The following is a 20,525-nucleotide window of genomic DNA, read 5'->3' on the forward strand; positions in this document are numbered from 1 at the left end:
TAAAATCTTAGGTAGTTTAAACATACTTATTTATAAGGTATTGAATCAAGGATCTCTTATTATACCTAGAATTCAAAATTTTTATCTCTTGAGACTTGTTTTTGTTATGAAAACCACTTTTAGAAATTGACTATATATATATATGTATAATTTTTTTTTTTTTTAGACTTTTGATATCAAACTCTTAACAGTGACAGGAGGATCTGCCCTAGGACCAAATACCAGAGTGAGGATAGCCATTCTGAAAAATGATTCTCCTAATGGATTGTTTAGATTTGTTCAGAATCTGGTGAGGTCATATTAATATATTGAAGTTATATGAATGTTAAACAATCTTAAGTGGTAGAAGAAAATGTGTGCTATACACACTCATGAAAAGCACAGTGTTCATATTAGATAGCAAATTTAAGAATTAATACATGCAGTCGGTTTCACAAAAAAACTTACAACTAAAATTTATTGCAAGTACAATATATACTGAATTGTTTATGACTTACAATCAATCTAAATCCTAAGTTTTTTTGGTAAAACCGACTCTAGATTTCTAATTTGGAAAAATGTTATAACCCACATCAGCTGACAACCTTCTAAGGCTAAAATTTTTAAGTAAGGCATTCTAGTAAATTGTAAGATTAATTGTTTAATTTTAAACACTTTTTTTATACTGAATGTGTACAGTCAATGTTATTTTTAAAATATTAGCCTTTTATCTTCCCGTACAATACAGTTACAGGGAAGGTAATGACGTTGCTAACGTAAATTGTTATTTTGTGATGTCAAACTATGACTTATCGGGAAACGATTCAGTTTTAGACTGATTTTTATCATTCAAACTTATCTAACTTGAAAAAAAGATTATGAACCCCTCTGTTTTAGAAATGCCATTTGGTTTGTTTAAATAAGAAGATTATGTATGCCAATTTTCATGAAAACGTAAATAGTGCCATTTTTTTTTTAATTTGATAAATATGCAGCAAAAAATTATGTTTTTTTAGTACATTCGTGTACATTTGATAAATATGCAGCAAAAAATTATGTTTTTTTAGTACATTTGTGTACATTTGATAAATACGAGTTATTTGAAAAACAAATTGTACAAATTTAAAGGACATTTATATAAAACAGAATTTTCAAATAATTTAACAAAAAACAGCATATGTGTTTGTTTATCTTTTAAAACAAAAAAGTTATGTATTTCTGACGAAAGTAAAAATATCTCCACAAATCCAAATTTTGAGCAAGTATATAAAATTTGAACCTCATTTTACTCAGAAAGTAGCACATGAAGGTTTATTTTTTTTTTATAACATATTTGATTTAATCAGGCAAAAATTAGCCTACATGCAAATTGTTAGAAAAATTTCAATATAGGATCAAAACTGTATCGTATGCCCTTAACTCTTTCCTCCATGGGACTTTTTTTTTTAAATACTTATTCCCATAGGATTTTTTCAATAAAAAAAATCATCAGTTTTATGCATTGTGAAACGAATATTTCATCAATAAAATTCCAGTCATGATATTCTCATGAATTTCCTTTTTATATTAGATGCATATTTTATTAAGTCTGATGCAGACATTTTGTATTCAAAGTGTTTCAATTAAGGTACTACACAGGCATCAAAAGGCATCATTATGGAGTAAAGGGGTGGCGTCAAAGGGTGTCATTATGGAGTAAAGGGGGTGGCATCAAAAGGTGTCATTATGGAGTAAAGGGGGTGGCGTCAAAAGGTGTCATTATGGAGTAAAGGGGGTGGCGTCAAAAGGCGTCATTATGGAGTAAAGGGGGTGGCGTCAAAAGGTGTCATTATGGAGTAAAGGGGGTGGCATCAAAAGGTGTCATTATGGAGGAAAGGGGGTGGCGTCAAAAGGCGTCATTATGGAGTAAAGAGGGTGGCATCAAAAGGTGTCATTATGGAGGAAAGGGGGTAGCGTCAAAAGGTGTCATTATGGAGGAAAGGGGGTGGGTGGCATCAAAAGGTGTCATTATGGAGGAAAGGGGATGGCGTCAAAAGGTGTCATTATGGAGGAAAGGGTAGTTAAATCTTTTTTTAAAAAAATGATAGAGTTGACCCTGACAAGGGACAACAAACATTATCTGTAAGTCAATTTTAAGGAGTCAAAAATGCAATTGTCTCTCAAACAGTTTCTACTGCACAATGCAATGTTATTTTCATGAATTAGATATAATGTTTTATTGAAGGTATCTGTAAAGGAGTCTACCAGTGTAGATGACCCTAATGGAGAAGTAACACTAAATATAGAGAGAATACAAGGGATGGAAGGTGTAGTTAATGTACAATGGAGACTCAATGCTGAAGCTGTTAATGATTTCATGGAACCTATAGCTGGAACTGTTGTCTTTGCACAGGTTAATGTTCATTAGCTTAACGCCACTGTCTTTATATAAACACAAGGAGATGAGGTATGATTGTCAATGAGACAACTATCTAACAAAGTTAAAATAAAGTGGAAGGCATTCATACAGCCTTCAACAATAAAAAAAAACACTAAGTTAGTTTTATTTATTTTTTAACTTGTCTGCAAAAGGAGTTAAGTGGATGAGACAGTGACTCAAGGACATAAAAATTCAAAAGTTATCTATATACCAGAATGTGCTTTTTAAATGTTGAAAAGTGTGAAATGAGAGATCAGCCATCAACATCAAATTCCATAAATAAAAAGTTCACAATACAATAATATATGAATGTTTCACTTTGAGCTACTGCATAGATGAGTTTGAAAGGTGTAGGTCTCTTGCCTTACAGTGCTAAACTAAGTATAAAACAATGTATGTAATTTTATGTAGGGAGATGTTATTGAAAGTATCACTCTTAAGACTAAGATGGACAATATACTAGAAGGTGAGGAGAAATTCAGAGTCTCCCTGATATCTGCTGATAATAGTGCTGATATCTCACACATAAGAGGGGATGCTTCAGTCGTCCTACTTCCTGACCTTGGATCAGCTGGTACAGTCAGAATTTTACCTGACTATAACACTGTCTATATTGGGGAACCAGGAGAGTCCAGTTCTACATACAATGGCCAAGTAGAGATTGTTCTGACTAGAGGAGCTGGTATATATGGCAATATAGCTGTGACATGGGTGTTAACTCCAAGAGATTTAGAGGCTTTCATGCAAGTAGAGGGAACTGTTCAGTTTGTGGATCTTCAGCAAACTGCTAAGATAACTTTACAGGTATTCTATTATGATTTTATATATTAACTGTTTTTTGGTCATAATGATATATCTATAGCACAAAAATTCAACCACACTATTGTGTGGAAAACATTATTTTTCTGATTTCAAAAGGCAGGGGAATTGCTTAAATGTTTTTGCATGTCCAGAAACACCAACTGCCTATCAACACACATGATCTCCTTCCAATCATCAGCCTTTTTATCTTAATTTGTGTATTGATTATGGATTTATAAAATTTTAAATATTTAGTATAATTCTGTAGAAGTCATGATTGCTTTAAAATATTATCCTCTTAATTACAAAATTTGTATGACACAAAGCAGATTCACATCATAAATAAATGTCAGACAGTGACAAAAAATAAAGAAGATAGAGCTTGTATGGAAGAAATTACAACAAGCCATTATAATTCAATAAACTATTACAGGAAAAATCTGCAATCAATGTACTAGTTTTACAGTTACATTTCATATTTATATTATTGTTGTTATTCAACATCATTTATTTTTATTATATATCCAAATACCTATATTTAGTCAAGTATTTTAATTTTTTCAGACAAAAGATGACACAGTTGCAGAAATAAGGAGGATCTATACATTACAGATTAATTCTGCTACAGGTGGCGCCACTATATCTACTCAGCCAGGAACATTTAAATCTGATATTATATATGTTGCTAGTGACTACCCACATGGACTATTTGAATTCACATTACCTGAAATTACCAGTGTTACAGAGGATACTGCTAAAGTAGGACTTCATAATTATTTACATTATTTTGCAATGTGTAAAGGTCCTGTTAGTTTTACATAAACTTTTGAAATGATCTAATCTGAATGCACAAATTATTTTTTTATGTCCCACCATTATGTTTTTCCGTCAGTGCTTCTGTTTGTCTATTCGTCTATCCATCTGTTTTTCTGTTCATCTGTCTGTTTGTCCCACTTCTGGTTAAAGTTTTTTAATGCCAAATAAGAGTTTTATTAACAATTTCAAGGTCCACTGAACATAGAAAATGATTGTGCCAGTTGGTCATCCTTGTGCTATGTACACATTCGTATTCTGTGAAAAAATGGCTGCATAAATATTGAATTGTAATGTGTCCAGGTGGTTTTGTGGAATTTTGTTTTGGTTTTTGACTTTTTTTTTTAAATAAACCATCTGGACCCTATCTGAAAATCCTCGATCAATCACTGTTAAGTTATTTTTAGTTACTAAAGAAGTACAATCTGGTTAAGTTATAAAAAAGTATTGATTGTTATTTTTAATTGAACAGGTCAGTATCCCTATACTACGTCAATATGGTAGGATCAACAGAGTAATGGTGACGTACACAACCACACCTGGAACAGCTGAGGTCAATAAAGATTTCTACGGAACATCAGGGACATTGACCTTTGAACATGAACAGAAACAAAGGAATGTTGAAATCACCATACAACAGGATGATTTACCAGAAGGTCCAGAGATGTTCTATCTTAATCTGACGTCTGCTAGACTTAGCATACCAAGGTGTGTAGAAGTAGAATAGAACAAACAGATACAGATAAAATAAGGAACCATTGATTGTTGTCCTTATAATCCAAAAAGAATGCTAACAGATGATTTTCTCCAGCTATGAAAAATCTGTCTAAAAAAAAAAAATGTTTTGATATTTCTAATTAACATTTCACAATGGTTAACTGTCTAGAATTAAAACAATTATAAATTATATCTTGCCATGTACAGTTCCAAATTTAAAGAAACAAAAATTTGACATAATGAACAACTCTTGTACTGTTGCTCTTGACAATTGTTTTTATTTGTTTCAGAAATTATTTCGCTATCAGAAATACTAACATGCAACTTGTCAAATATAGTTCTATAATTGTATTTAAAGAAAAACACTTGTTTGGCAATATGGAAAACACTTGTACTAACTTGCAGACTTCAGTGTTCTTAGTTATTTCAGAAATGGTTTCACCATCAAAAATGTTCATTTTATTTCTGTCTTGGTTCACCTCATCTGAATCCTATACATTCTGATATGATTCAATATATATCAACCAAAAAGCTTTTGGTAGTATTTTGTGACTTCAACCCAGTCATTTGGTTAACTAAAAGTCACTCAAAAGAATTTTGCATTTGTCCACAGATTTGACAAAAACAAAATTAATGTGATTTAAATAATCACATCTTTCAAAACAGTATTGAATCAAAATTCAAAGTAATTGTTTAAAATAAACACATTTCAATTTTGTGTAGCATATTCTTGCATAAGATACTAACTCTATGCTATATATTTATATTATTCTGCAAAGTTCTGCAGAAAACGGACTAAGAAATATTGTTTGATAATTGGCTGGTGATATGAAAATTGAATAGTGAATACCATCAATTCCGAGATTAAAATCACATGCATTCGGAAACCTTCCTGCATGTAGATAAGACACAACTTGACTTTGACCAGACTAGATTTTTTTTTTTTTTTTAACTAATGCTTATAATAAGCAAAAATAAAAATAAACAGTGATATTTTAAATTTGGGTATTAAGAAAATGTCTCGCATTCGATTTGATATAATCATGGAATTATCATATTATATTTTACTTCCATGTACTATAAGACTATTGAAAAGTTATTTGCTAACTATTAATCAGTCTTTTAAATAAAATGCTTTTCCTGCATTCTGCTGTTAGATTAACTGCTTCTACACTGGTGCTAAAATTTGAGAACCAATTGAAATGTATATATATTATATGTATATATTGGTACATCATGTGTTACTCCCAAAATACCTCTTCTTTTTTCTGCATCTCGTAAAGACTGGCTAAATAAAAGGTTTATATAAAGATATGTATAATAGATAGTTCATTTTTTCAAATCTTGTGAACTACTTCAATTTCTTAGACCATGTCTAGCATTTTAAATAAATACTGCATCCACAATGCTTTAAATTTTTTTTTTTTTTTTTTTTTTATCAATATTTAACTAATTTTTACAAAATCTAAATTAATGATAATCTTGTTTCTATAAATCAGCATATTTGAGTCTTCTATAGTTCAGAATTCTGAATCAATATGTAACTCTAGGAAAAAAACAATGAGTAGCCGTTGCATAAACTGTTGGGTTCTACCAATCTCACATTAAGAATAAAACAGACCCAATGAATGAATGCCTTATAGCAGAAACTTGCCCATCTGTTGGCATTGCTTAGAAAACTTAAGATGTAAATTAAGGCATAATTTTCTATCTTTAAAAGAGCATCCAAACTCCTTTCGTTTTCATGATTGGAAGATATATGTATAATTTGACAGTGATTCCCATATAGTGAGGGTAAAATAGTCCCTTAAGTCTTATGTTATCACCTCTTTTTTGTGTACTCAACACAAAACAGAATTAGTACATATTATATTATATGCATTGGCAATGTACACTCTGAATTATGTAATCAAAATATAAGCCATTACCTTGAATGAGTCTTTGTGAAATGCATCATGGCATCCCCTAAACTCTTTATTTAATAGACAATCTAATGTTTACATAAAAACATATAAAAGTCTTTGTTTCCTTACTGCCGACAAAAACAAACAATTGGTTAAAGCAGTTCATACTTATAATATTCATGTTCTTCTTGTCATAAGTAAACTAACCATGAAAATTAAATATTAGTAAAAAGAGTTGTCACAAGCTACAACTGTATTTAGAAACGTGTTCCATTCTTACTGACTCCACGTCTGTTAGAGAATTGGAGAATTATTTAAAAGAAGTATGTATTGGTATGCTTAAACTGCAATCACATTTGTATTGTACTAGATAACAATGTATTATTTTAGTGTGTTTAATATCTGTCTTGACTATTTCCAGACACATTTTCAATATATTATCAATATGAGCAAATATGTAAATTGACTGAACTGTTGGTTCATCACAAAAAACAATGTGTAACCTAATATTAGCTATGCTTGTGTTGTTTTAAAATATAATAAAAGTAGACATAATGTTCCCTGGATGGAAGGATGTCTACAAAAGTCAGATAGACCTGGACTAAAATTCACTAGTCTGATTGTAATTTATTTTATGCAAGATATCAAATCTGTATTTTAGTAGAAAAAATGCAACTTACAGATCCCAAATCATGCATGTTGTTCTAGTTCCTATGTTTCCTGTATGAAACACGTCAACATTAATCAAATAGACTTGGGCAAAATCCCTATTCTATTTTAATTCTATAGTGATCCATTGAGCACGTTTTATTTTCAATAAATATGGTTTATGTTCCCTGAATGGAAGGTTAACCAAATAAACATCATCAGTTGTGGGCAAAATCCCTATTCTGATTGTGATGTATTTATCAACTGTTAAAACAGTATCACTGTTGGTCTACGCTCCCTGTATGGATCAACTGTTAAAACAGTATCACTGTTGGTCTACGCTCCCTGTATGGAACGTTATCCAAATAAAACAATCAGAAATGGGCAGATTCCCTTTTCTGATTGAAATTTATTGAACCAGAGGTTCTAGTCACAATAGTGGTATACGCTCCCATTCGGACGTTATCCACATTAAAATAATCAGATCTGGTCAAAATACCTATTCTGATTTAATAGTGATGTGTTTACAGTCTCGTGCACAGACTGTACATTATCCTCGAGGCCCAAAACATAACAAATAGATAATAAGGTTTTGGCAGTATTTGGCCACAGCTTTATTTTGAATAAAATATAACATATATGATATATAATATGTATTTAAATTGGCAATCTTGCTCTGAAATATATTTATCAATGTCTGTATTTAATATATATGTAAATTATAATGTGGCTACCGCAAATTATGGCAAACCACTAATATAAATATATTTAAGTAATATGTCTGGTACGAGAAGTTGACTGATGAGCCCTGGTAATCAGAGGCTATCATTACTGTTCACTGAATATATGAATGTTAAATCCAGCGCAGCGAAATGTGCCAAATGTGCTCTGCCAATGTCCACTTTTACATCTACATTGTGTTCACTAGTTGTCTCCTACTCTCCCATCTCAGTACCATTAGCAGAATTAAGCTGAAATATAAACTTAAAAGCAGTATCTGGTTTCTTACTTCCATTCAGAACAAATACACATGTAACACAAAATTAATTTACATTGGGAGGGTGGTGGGTTTTTTAAGAAGATTATTTTCTCGTCCAATTTTCGTCTGCTGCAATCTTGCCGACGTATTTCGAAAAGACCAAAGCGAGGTTGCGATCAAACTAATAAACACAAATGTTAAATACCCAACAGTGAACCACCACCTGCCCAAATTAAAATCTTCGAGTTTGTACCCAATGGATAACGGGCTTTAAAATTGTAGATTTTAAATCCTTTTATCCTCGAGGCCCAAAACATAACAAATAGATAATAAGGTTTTGGCAGTATTTGGCCACAGCTTTATTTTGAATAAAATATAACATATATGATATATAATATGTATTTAAATTGGCAATCTTGCTCTGAAATATATTTATCAATGTCTGTATTTAATATATATGTAAATTATAATGTGGCTACCGCAAATTATGGCAAACCACTAATATAAATATATTTAAGTAATATGTCTGGTACGAGAAGTTGACTGATGAGCCCTGGTAATCAGAGGCTATCATTACTGTTCACTGAATATATGAATGTTAAATCCAGCGCAGCGAAATGTGCCAAATTGTCCGATAAGATCAGGGTAACAACTTGATCTGATTGGACAACCGCCACTGAAAAGAGGGGGTGTAGCTGCGCGAAGCTGTGCCAAATACAATTTAATATATTAACTTTCAAGTTACTTCCTAGTAACTTACTTGAAACGTCAGATATAAAATGTTAACATAACAGTTGTATCTATTTACAGTCGGGGAAGGTTAAATTAATGCCAAGATTCCTGATGATCATTTCTAATCCTCCCTGGAGGGTATTCAAAAAAATGTTATTTCCCAAAGACGTCAAATGCACTCCATCTTTCATTAAGAATAATTCATTAGCCTTTATATCAGGGTAACGGAGGTAACAACCATCTGTTTTGGTTAAAAATGATGCTATAGAGGTATTAACCCTCATTCTACATTTTTCCATGGCATTAATATTGTCAGAGTAACGCCAACTTGATCTCGGAATAATTTGAGACCAGACAAAAACTGTGTCCAACATCAGTTGACGCATCCAACTGAACTGTTTCCTTATTAGTTCACAAAGAGTTTTTGAACTTTTTTCCCCTATATCATTGCCTCCAATATGTAAAACTAATATAGTTGGCGGATCTTCATATTTTAACATGGTTCTTATTTGTTGTTTCATGTCCAGCACTTTACCTCCACATTTTCCCTGCCACCAAATATTTACTCCCATCCTCTGCAGCCCCAAGTTTACCCCTCCCGGTCTTCCTCTGGCTTCCCCAAAGGCATGCTTAATAATCGAGGATCCAACGATCCAAACTGTAGCATGTCCTGCAATTCTTAGAAAGCAATTATTACTTGCTTATATTGATGCAGGACATACCATTTATTTACATAATACAATATTATTTAAATGCCAGCTCAAGACTGCATTACAAAATAAGCAAATATAGAAACATATTTACACAAATAAATGTACATATATGATGTTCAGGCATTTAAATCCTAATGTAACGCAAAAAGGCCTGTGACTTCCAACGTCCCATTTCTTTAATTTGTTCATCAGAAATACCTTCTAATGCACATGTAGTTGCCATGCCAATTCTAAAGGAATGGGACTTAAATCCATTGTTTTCTATACCAATTACTGACAGAGACCTTTTTAATAATGCTGAAAACTGGTATCTTGTAAGGGGGGATCCATCAAAATGACAAAATAAAGGTCCCAGATAAGGTGGGCGAACTTTAATAAAATTAGCCATTATTTGTACTGGACATACATTTTTGTTTTTCTGCTTAGAAATAACGATTGTTGTTCCAGAACCAAACTGATCAGTTTTAGATGACGTCAATAAAACCTCTAATCTTGCATCACAAAGCTTTATATTTTCAAATTTTACAGTATGCATCTGCTTATTTTTACAATCAACTGTTATTTCACCTACTCTCATAAAACCATGAAAGGCTAGCGAAAATGAAGCCATAAACAGTTTTGTCTCATACCCGTTTTTGAAAATCACCGCCAGTGACCTCAATAATTTTTCCAATATATCTCTCGTTATGGGTAATCTAGTGTCCTTTTGATTTGGGCCCCCCAACCTTTTTATTCCTTCAATCAATTTTCTGACAACAAATTTCTGTGTATTGTCTTCTAAATTGTTGATTTTATTAAAGTAACTTAAGCCTGAAATATAGCCAGATACTGTTGAGTGGGACAATTTCTTTCTAAACATATAAACAATGAATGATGTCAAGTCATCAAGCGGAATAGGCCAGACATCAGAAAAACCATGATTTTCTCTGAATTTAACAAATATGTCCATGCTATGCAAATATGCTTTCTGTGTACTGGGTGCTAATGAATTTATAAGTAAATGATTCATTTCAGTTCTGAAATCATCGACAGGAATTCTTGTGGGATTGCTGCTGGAGAACTGTCTGCATTCGGGACCAAGTCCATAAAACGTTGTTCCTGAAATCGAGAAAGAGCATCTGCGATTGCATTATGCTCACCCTCAATATGTTGTGCCCTAAATTGTATGTTATTGTTCATAGTGAGAAAAACTAGTTGTCTTATCAATATCATAACTCTCTTTGATTTTGATGTTCTTTTGTTCACAATGCTTACTAATGCCTGATTATCTATTCTCAACAGAATCTTTTTATTTCTAAATGAACGACCCCATATCATGAACGACAGCACGATGGGAATAAGCTCCAAACATGTTATATCCAATAAAATGCTAGTATCAGCCCAACTACTTGGCCACTGGTATTGTACCCAGTGACCTTGAAAATAAGCTCCACAACCTAATAAAACATTACCTGCACTATCAGTGAATAATTCCAGACTTTCATTAGTCGACCAAAATCTATCAAGAAAATAACACTGACCATTGAATTGATCTAGAAAATTTAGCCAAACTCTAGCATCTGCTTTGACCTCTGAATTCAATCTGACAGTATAATAAGGCTTTCCATTCTTAACTGAAGCTATCAAATCGTAAAAACGACGAATAAAAGCACGGGCTGATATAATAGCCCTTGAACAAAATGCCATTAAACCAGTAATTGATTCAAGTTCCTTCAGTGCCATTTTCTTTTTCGACAAGACCTGATCAAGCATAAATTTAAGTTTATCCAGTTTTTCAGGGGGGATTCTAACCAACATAAGTACTGTGTCAATTTCAAGGCCTAAAAATGTGATACATGTGGTAGGACCTACTGTTTTATTCTCTGCTAGTGGAACACCTAGCTGCCTACATACTTCATTAAAAGTGTCCATCAAAATGGTACAATTATCCGTTGAACTTTCACCAGCAAAGAAAAAGTCATCCAAATAGTGGTCTAAAGTCTCAATGCCAGCTTTCAATGCAACTGTTTTATGCAAAAAAGTGGCAAATTTTTCAAAGAGGGCACATGATATAGAACAGCCTTCAGGCAGACATTTATTAATATAATATTTCCCATCAAAGAAAATTCCCAGAAGGTCAAAATCAGCTGGGTGAACCAATAAAATTCTAAAGGCCTGACTAATGTCCATTTTTGCGCAAAGCACGTTATTTCCTAATTCAGAGATCATCCCAACCACTTTATCAAAAGAAGAATACTTTACTTTACAAATTTCTGGATCAATGAAATCATTCACACTCCAGTTTAGAGGATATGACAAGTGAGTTATAAGACGCCATCCACCGTCATTTTTTGAAACTACCCCAATAGGAGATATTCTTAAAGTTGAAATTGGTATTTTTGAAAAGGGGCCCAACATTCTACCAAGATGCACTTCTTTTTGTAATTTTAAATTCGTTTCAGTTTTGTGAACTTCTGCCGAAATGAGATTGCTTGCAAAACTCGAGATCCTTGGACCAGTATAGTTTAATCTAAACCCCTCTATAAATCCCAATAATAACATTGCTGCATCAGTTTTGTTTTCATAATTTGACAGTAATTCTCTTAAAGATTTAATTTTGACTGGGGTTTTGCCTTTGTCCCATAAATGCTCCAGGAGAACGGAATCTTGTGTTATTTTGCATTTGCCTAGGTGCAAAGGGTTGAAAATTAGATGCTGTTTTTTGTGGTGCTTGAGGCCGGGCTGATCTCAATCTCTGAACAATCCCAGGTGACTGAGGATCATTAGAGTTAGTCACTTTGCTATTAGTGCAATATATAACCGGATGTACCCCACTGCATTTTAAACAAGCATGTTTGTATGTGCAATATTGTTGGGTGCACGTCCCATTATAATTATATGCATAGCATTTAAGAAAATTGTTTGTTGGTTTTTGTGCAATATTGAACTCTGGCCCATTAATTGGACCTGCTGGTTGCATATACAATAACCATAGCTCAGTGTCTATGACAGACCAGGATCCAGCAGGCTCCTGTGATCTACGTAGTCTAAACTGTTCATCATACATTTTTAAGAAGATTATTTTCTCGTCCAATTTTCGTCTGCTGCAATCTTGCCGACGTATTTCGAAAAGACCAAAGCGAGGTTGCGATCAAACTAATAAACACAAATGTTAAATACCCAACAGTGAACCACCACCTGCCCAAATTAAAATCTTCGAGTTTGTACCCAATGGATAACGGGCTTTAAAATTGTAGATTTTAAATCCTTTTGTAAACAATCGACTGAACCAACTGAGGTTCTAGTGACAATAGTGGTATACGCTCCCATACGGACGTTTTCCACATTAAAATAATCAGATCTGGTCAAAATACCTATTCTGATTTTAATATAATGATGTGTTTACACAGTCTCGTGTACAGACTGCAAATTGTAAACAATCGACTTTATCCAAACTTTCCACTCGACCCGTTTCGTAGCATTGCTCTAATGCAGTGAAAAATCCGGCCAGCGTGAAAAAATAAATAAATGAATAAACATCCGTTTATATATATATCTTTTTTAAAAACGTAGCACTCACGTAACATGTCCGGTTTTGACAGCTAAATTCTGCCTTTCCTCGGACCCGATTTAATGTTTGAAAATGGCGGCTAAACAAAGGTCATTTTCTAGGTCGTCGTATTTCCAGACTCGTAAGCTGTAAAAATGACGACAGAATCGCTGTATTCTGATTCACATTAAATTAATCGTATACCGATATTCCGAAAACATATAATGTCTTTTATAAAACATAAGGATTTTCAACAGTAAACTGTTAAAAATTCTTGTCGACGAGAAACATGCGTTCTCTTGAACGCAAAAATTAAAACTAAAGCTAGTGTATGTTACACAGGTGAACTATGACGTAGGTGAGTACATCTCATGGATGTAATTTTTAATCACCTAGTTAATTGCGATGAGAACATGTTGTGAAAGCAAACATATTCTATATAATATAAATGTAATTTCATGGTAAGTATATTTAACCAAATTCATATAAAATCAAATATCTACAGTAGGCTTATAGAAAATTTCTTATATTGCAGTAACAATAACTATACCATTATAAATGGACTACAATTAGATATGGCCCCAGCTATTGGTTCCCTCAATGTAAAGACCATACTTATAGAGAAGAATGACAATGCTGAAGGAAATGTGCAGTTTAAAGAAGACAAGTTTACAGGTAGTCAAGTTGTTTTTTGTAACTTTTCAACTTCCTGTCAAACATTTTGATACATTTTATGCTAAGATGAAGATTCAGACAAAAATAAGGACCAATTAAGTATTTAACTGTAATGTGGTTCAGATGTCCATAAAGAGAATTCAAGTATAAGGAAAAAGAACATTGATTAGCATAGATACATAAAATTTACATACACAATTAAGATACAATTAGAATTAAAAAAACAACAACCTTGGTTTATAGTGTATAATATATATTTAAATGAGAAATACATACATCTAACTCATATTGACTTGAATAATCTTTCCAAAGCATTAAGAAATCTAGATGTTTCTTCAGTCCTTGTTTCACATTTCTCACCTTCTTGATTGAGAAATAATTTTTATTTTATACATGAAAATGAATTATATGAAGGTGTTACCATGGAAGAAGTGTTTTTCTGGTGTGCAGCCATAGATTATAAAAAAGTAGATTAAACATTGAATGAATGCAAAAGACATCCCAATGATGAATTGAAATAGACCATCTGGTTTTAATGGTTCAAAGTGTAGCTTAAGGTATGAAACAAGATACATATATCACACATATATATTTTACTGTAAATTTACTTTTATATTTTCTATTTTCAGTGCTGGAAGAGTCGGGTGTTGCTAAGATACCAGTTGTTAGAAAGGGAGGTAATTATGGTGGATTGACAGTGAGATTTACTGTTACTGATATAAATGCTACAGCTGGTGTGGACTATGTGATAGCTGACACAGAGGTCATGATTCAGGATGGTGAAAGTGAGGCTACAATAGATATTGTTCTACAAGATGATTCTATAATGGAGTATGCTGAACAGTTCACTATTACCATTAACAGTATTATAGGTAAGTTTTAACATGGTTTTAAACTTCTTTTTTTTTTGAAATTATTTTATTTTTCGAGATGAAACATGTGAAATTACATAATACAGTATTAGACACAAAGTATAAAAAGTTAATTAACACTTGTAAGATCGATTAAATCATAATGGTATAATAAGACATAAATATTACAATTCATTTTGTCAATGCTGTCCTAACAATTACCACTTCTGATCCATTTTTATTTTTTATGTAGGGGTTAAGAAACATACAGAGTATTTTTCTATTTTAATCCAATACTTTAAATATTCTATCCCACCATATTTTGTGGGCAATATACTCTTACATCTACATTTGTATATATAGTATTTAAGTAACAACAAGATATTATTAACTGTTTTACTGTTGACAAAATCCTCAGACACACCTAAAATGACCTCTTTTGCAAGGCAAGAAGATGTCATAATTTCTAATCCAATCTAAAATGGAAAACCAGAAGTTTTGTGTTACATTACATTCCCAAAAAATGTGAAAAATATTTTCTCTAACATCTGAACAAAATGTACATAGTTCAGTTTCTTTTAATTTACATTTATATAAAATGGAATTACATGGTAAAATCCTATGAACAATCTTAAATTGAAAATTTTGTAAAAACGAATTACTGGTTATAATGAAGGGCATGGAATAAATAGCATTCCAATCTTCAATCTGTATATTTAAGTCTATTTCCCATTTGTTACGGGAAGATAGTGATAATACTTTATTATCCTCCAGAAATGACTTATAGAATTTTTTTTTAAACTTAGTCCTTGGGAAAGTTAAGCTTGGTGAAAAAATAGAATACAAGACCATATGTTTTTTAGTCATTTTTGATAACACAAATTTATGTTTATGTCCAGCCTAGGATAGTACAGGAGCATTATGTTTTCCTGGTCTGTCCGTTGTTCTTAAATAAGATAGTAGAAAGCATGCCATGATGACCTTCAGACATACGTTTATTTTTGGGGTGGCTGAAAAGGAAAATTTGAGGTTTACAACTGATTCATTTAATCACCACTTATCTTATAATGTTGGCTTTTTCACTGTAAATTTGCAACCAGGCAGTTCCAATTTATGAATGAATGCTGTCTGATCATTTTAATTGTGTTTTCTAGTTATTCAGGAATACATCATGGTTTTATGATAATTACAGGTGGTGCCAAGCTTGGTGCTATTTCTACAACAACTGTTACCATTGCAAAATCAGATTATCCAAATGGAATGTTTGGATTCAAAGGTCCTCTGAAAATTGTCATGGTGAATCCAGCCAGACAAGTACAAACAACCTTGACCATTGAAAGGTCAGGAGGTGTAAAAGGTCAACAAACAGTAAGATACATATATGTGATATTATAATTGTTTTAAGATTTTAAAGTTAGGAAATGTAGCTGCTTGTGAAAGATTAGGCATGATAAAAGTATTTTTAAAAACTGTTTGTTCTTGTTGTCAAACTAGAGAGCTCTTAGAATTGAATTGTTAATGATATACAATACTGTGGTTTCGTGGACATCAATTTTCATGGATTAAGGTTCAAAACATTTGTAAAATCTTAGATTTTAGTTGAACTTAGCTTAAAGGCTAAATACGTTCATTAGACTGTTGGCTTTCCGATTTGAATGGTTTTACACTGGTAATTTTTTGGGGCCCTTTGTAGCTTGCTGTTCAGTGTGAGCCAAGGCTCCATGTTGAAGACTGTACCCTGACCTATAATGGTTTACTTATATATATATATATATATATGGAGAGTTTTCTTGTTGGCACTCATGCCAAATCTTCTTATATCTATATCTGGAATTTTTACCATACATCCTGGCTGCTGAACCATCATGGTCACTATAACATTGAATGAAAGATTTGTGAACTAAAATTCAGAAGATAAACTCTTGAACAATTTGTTAGAAACAAAGTTAGCTTGGTCACCCATGATATAAAGCATATATAGATTGTTAGTAAGTGAAATGAGGTCCTTGGACTAGCTTCTTAGTCTCAATACTCATACTGCATTTATTTTAAAGGTTAATTGGAGACTGATGGGACCAAATAACCCACAGAGAGTACTGCTAGAAACCAATGATATCTTCTACATCAGCAACAACCAAGAAAGCACTAGTGGTAATCTAGTATGGTCTGATGGGGAATCAGGAGCTAAGACTATTACCCTCAATATCAAACCTTACTCTAGCTGGGAAATACAAGAGATATTTATTGTAGAGATTGTCACAATTACTGGTTACCCTAAATCAAGTGGTGATGGAGAGATAGGACCAAATACTGGCAAAGCTTCAGTCACTGTAAGTTCAACCATTTTTCAGACAGAGTTATCGTTTTAATTGCATGAATTAACATCTAAAATATGTTTTATTTTTGTTTGAACTTAAAGTATTGATCTTATAGCGCAAACAGGGTTTATATTTCATTTCACATAATCATGTTCTCTCGTCCTGAAGATGCATTTAATTTGCCAATGGACATTAAACAGCCAGCCATCCATCCTTCCATCTAAGCACTGAATCGAATTAAAGTTGAATTGAAGAAATAAACTCACCACCTTTCTTATGTTATTAACGATTTTAACGAAGATTACAAAATAATTACAGATTGAGAAGAATGGAGATCCTAGTGGTATAATACAGTTTTCTGGTGTAGCTTTGGCAGAGAGGACAGTAGATGAACCAACAGGTGTAAATCCTTTTCAGTTACAGTTTCCAATCAAAAGGGAAGAATCCACAGGAGTGGTTGGAACCATACAGGTAAGTGATTGAAGGACATAAAAACAAATGACATGAAATTGTTTTCACTGCTTGTGTGCACTTTATAAAAATAGACATCCATATAACTGAAAGCACCAAAATGGTGCCCAAAAAGTAATTATTATCTGAAATTTTGCCTGGTATGTTCACTTGGAATTGTAAGTCAGTCTAATCTTATCCTTCACTTATTTTTGCACCTTCAAATTTATAATAGTTTATGTTCGTGTATGAATAGATGGTATTGAAACATAGTGAAAATATTAATTTCAAACTTTGAATTTCTAGTTGGTTCACACCCAAAACATCTGCCTTTCAATACAATAATATAATTCACTTTTAGGCATTACCAGTGGTGTTTGATCAAAAGTTTAAATTGTCTTATTTGGAATCAGAGCAAGAGTGTATGAGCTGAAAATTAAATATGATGTTGTAAGAAAAAAAAATGTCTTGGAAAACGTCCTTAGAATAAATTATTCGACAGTACATAATAAGATTCTTTCATACTATGTAACAGGTATTTTGGGAGATAACAGGACCATTTGATAGCACTACAGATTTCCAACCCAGGAATGGTTCAGTCTATATAGCTAATTTACAGAGAGATGCCAGCTTTAACATTCAGATATTACCAGATACTCTTCCAGAATTAACAGAAACTTTCAAGGTCATCCTAACCTCTGTGGAAGGTGGAGCTGAGATAGATACCAGTAATAATGAAGCTGTGTTTCACATAAGGTTTGTATATGCTATATTATTTACACCAATTCCCTTGCATGCATAACTAAACTGTATGCACAAAATATTATTCTTAGATTATAAAAAGACTACAAAAGAAAGGTTGAACAACACAAACCAACAAAAACAAGGGTGAACTCATGTTCTCTAGAGGAAGCAGAACTACTGCAGACACACACCAGTCTTAGAACTGATGCTCTCTGGAGGAAGTAGCACCACTGTCAATACTCACCAGTCTTAGAACTCCTGAAACTTTGATGATTTATAACAGATTAAGAGATTGGTTTTAAATGCTTCTTGTTCAACCCTAGGGGCTAACAGTACTTAAGTAAAATGAACACAAACACCTGAAATAGCTAGAGATAACTGCAGGTGCCCTTGAACAATAAGCAGTTCCTGTACAACCAGCAAAGGATTTTATATTGTACTTGGTTGTAATAATCACCACAAGAGAACCCTACTGACATACTTAAATTCAAGTAAAAGTACAGTCTTAGATGTTTAATCATTTCATTTGTAGGCTTAAATCTTCATTTAAAAAGAAGCTGTTATCAAATTTCATTAATTTTTTTTAGCATGAACATCTTCACGCATTACTTTGAACATATAGTGAGAATTTTAAAAATACGTTCTGTTTCAGATACAATGACCACCCCCATGGATTATTTGGACTAATCCAGTCACAACAAGTGATAAATGTGGACCCTTCAGATTTAGTAAGATCTGTACTCCTGAATTTCACTAGACATGAAGGAACATTCGGTGAAGTTATGCTGACATTTACCTTAAAATATGATATCGTAAGTAGGACTGATAATGTTATGGTTTATTGATTATTTTACTTTGATTTCTTAAAATTCCCCTCCAAAAAAAATATTTGTTATTTGTTACTTTTCATTAATGAAAAAAAATTGTTATCATGTACTATAAAGTTAGAAAATATTTGTGTGCATTTATTAACTATTATTATGCTTAAATATTTTACTATATGATTTCAGGGAATGCTGCTTACATATAATGCTATCAAAATTCAAAATGGAAGTTCATATTTGTGAAATATATCCATACACAATTTTGTTAATCATAAGAGTAGTACAATTTTTTTTTTAATTTACAGTATATTGGAATTTATCAACATAAACTTTGATTATGTATTCATGTACTTTCATTCAATAATCCAGGAAACGACTGTCGTCTATGTGACGAATATGTGAATCTGAAACAAAATTCCATAAATAACATTTTGTGTATTGCAGCCTCAGTCTGGTATTGTTCTTTCAAAAACTACTGGTACAGTGAAGTTTGATGAAGGTCAGACAAGTGTAAGGGTTACAATAGCAATAGAAGGAAATGGATTTCTGGCTGTTGGCACAACATTTACAGCTACCCTTAAAGCAGTTGATTATCTGGAAGCAGGAGGTATATTAAGACATTTAATATTTTTATGTTTAATATAAACATGATTTCAAACAGAACAGTATCAAACAAAACAAAAACAAAATCTTTATATATCTGACTTAAGCTTTAAACAGAGATTGAAAAATTCAGTAAAAAAAGAATGATTTTTTTATCAAAAGCAAGAACTGCAGTCTTAAATAAAAAATAAAAAAAGTGTACTTATTAATTACATTAGCAAAAGTTCTACAAAGTTTTTATATAAATGACAGGAGATTTGGGGTTGCTTTTAACTGAAACAACATTCTAACAACACAAATATACTTCATACTTTGAAGTAATTGTATTTTGTGATATTTTTGCAAACAATGCAACTAGACACTATAGTAATTTTGAAAGGAACACATAAATAAAATACTTAAAATTATTTAAACTGCATTCATAAAACTGAAGAATATTATTTTTATGATTATTATGATTACTTAACTTGTCTCCACTTCTAGTGACAGAGCCACCAGCATTAAAGCCACTAGAAACAGAAGCCAAGATAACAGTGCCATCAGAAGCAGCTAACAGTGTGATAGGGTTCAGAGATTTATTGGCTGGTATTAATGAAGGTAGGCAATACTATACATTTTTGTCAATACTTTAAAAGATGTTTTAATATTTATTAATGTTACGTTTAACATATATACATGCTTTTTCAACTTTTTTTTATAATAACAATATGCCTGGTATATTTAAGTCCATCCAAACTAAATCTTGTGTATAGTATACTTGAAAAAAATATCCCACTGACATCTTGTATAAGAACAAATCTAGAAAATTTCTCCAACAATTTAACCT

At 32.2% G+C, this 20,525-nt stretch overlaps 1 protein-coding gene across 1 annotated transcript in view; it reads left to right on the plus strand.

The window, feature by feature from the left end:
* LOC143071269 (adhesion G-protein coupled receptor V1-like) overlaps window positions 1-20,525 on the plus strand; it is a 127,832-nt gene that overhangs the window by 83,378 nt on the left and 23,929 nt on the right. The window contains exons 65-78 of the mRNA XM_076245475.1: window positions 167-289; window positions 2,204-2,371; window positions 2,810-3,202; window positions 3,764-3,958; window positions 4,485-4,720; window positions 13,770-13,909; window positions 14,539-14,781; window positions 15,953-16,128; window positions 16,815-17,090; window positions 17,397-17,549; window positions 18,064-18,284; window positions 18,925-19,084; window positions 19,541-19,703; window positions 20,183-20,296. Coding sequence (XP_076101590.1) covers window positions 167-289; window positions 2,204-2,371; window positions 2,810-3,202; window positions 3,764-3,958; window positions 4,485-4,720; window positions 13,770-13,909; window positions 14,539-14,781; window positions 15,953-16,128; window positions 16,815-17,090; window positions 17,397-17,549; window positions 18,064-18,284; window positions 18,925-19,084; window positions 19,541-19,703; window positions 20,183-20,296 — 2,761 coding nt within the window. The remainder of the gene's footprint in view (window positions 1-166; window positions 290-2,203; window positions 2,372-2,809; window positions 3,203-3,763; window positions 3,959-4,484; window positions 4,721-13,769; window positions 13,910-14,538; window positions 14,782-15,952; window positions 16,129-16,814; window positions 17,091-17,396; window positions 17,550-18,063; window positions 18,285-18,924; window positions 19,085-19,540; window positions 19,704-20,182; window positions 20,297-20,525) is intronic.

Source organism: Mytilus galloprovincialis, chromosome 4 (assembly GCF_965363235.1).
Source record: "Mytilus galloprovincialis chromosome 4, xbMytGall1.hap1.1, whole genome shotgun sequence".
Classification (NCBI taxonomy): Eukaryota; Metazoa; Mollusca; class Bivalvia; order Mytilida; family Mytilidae; genus Mytilus; species Mytilus galloprovincialis.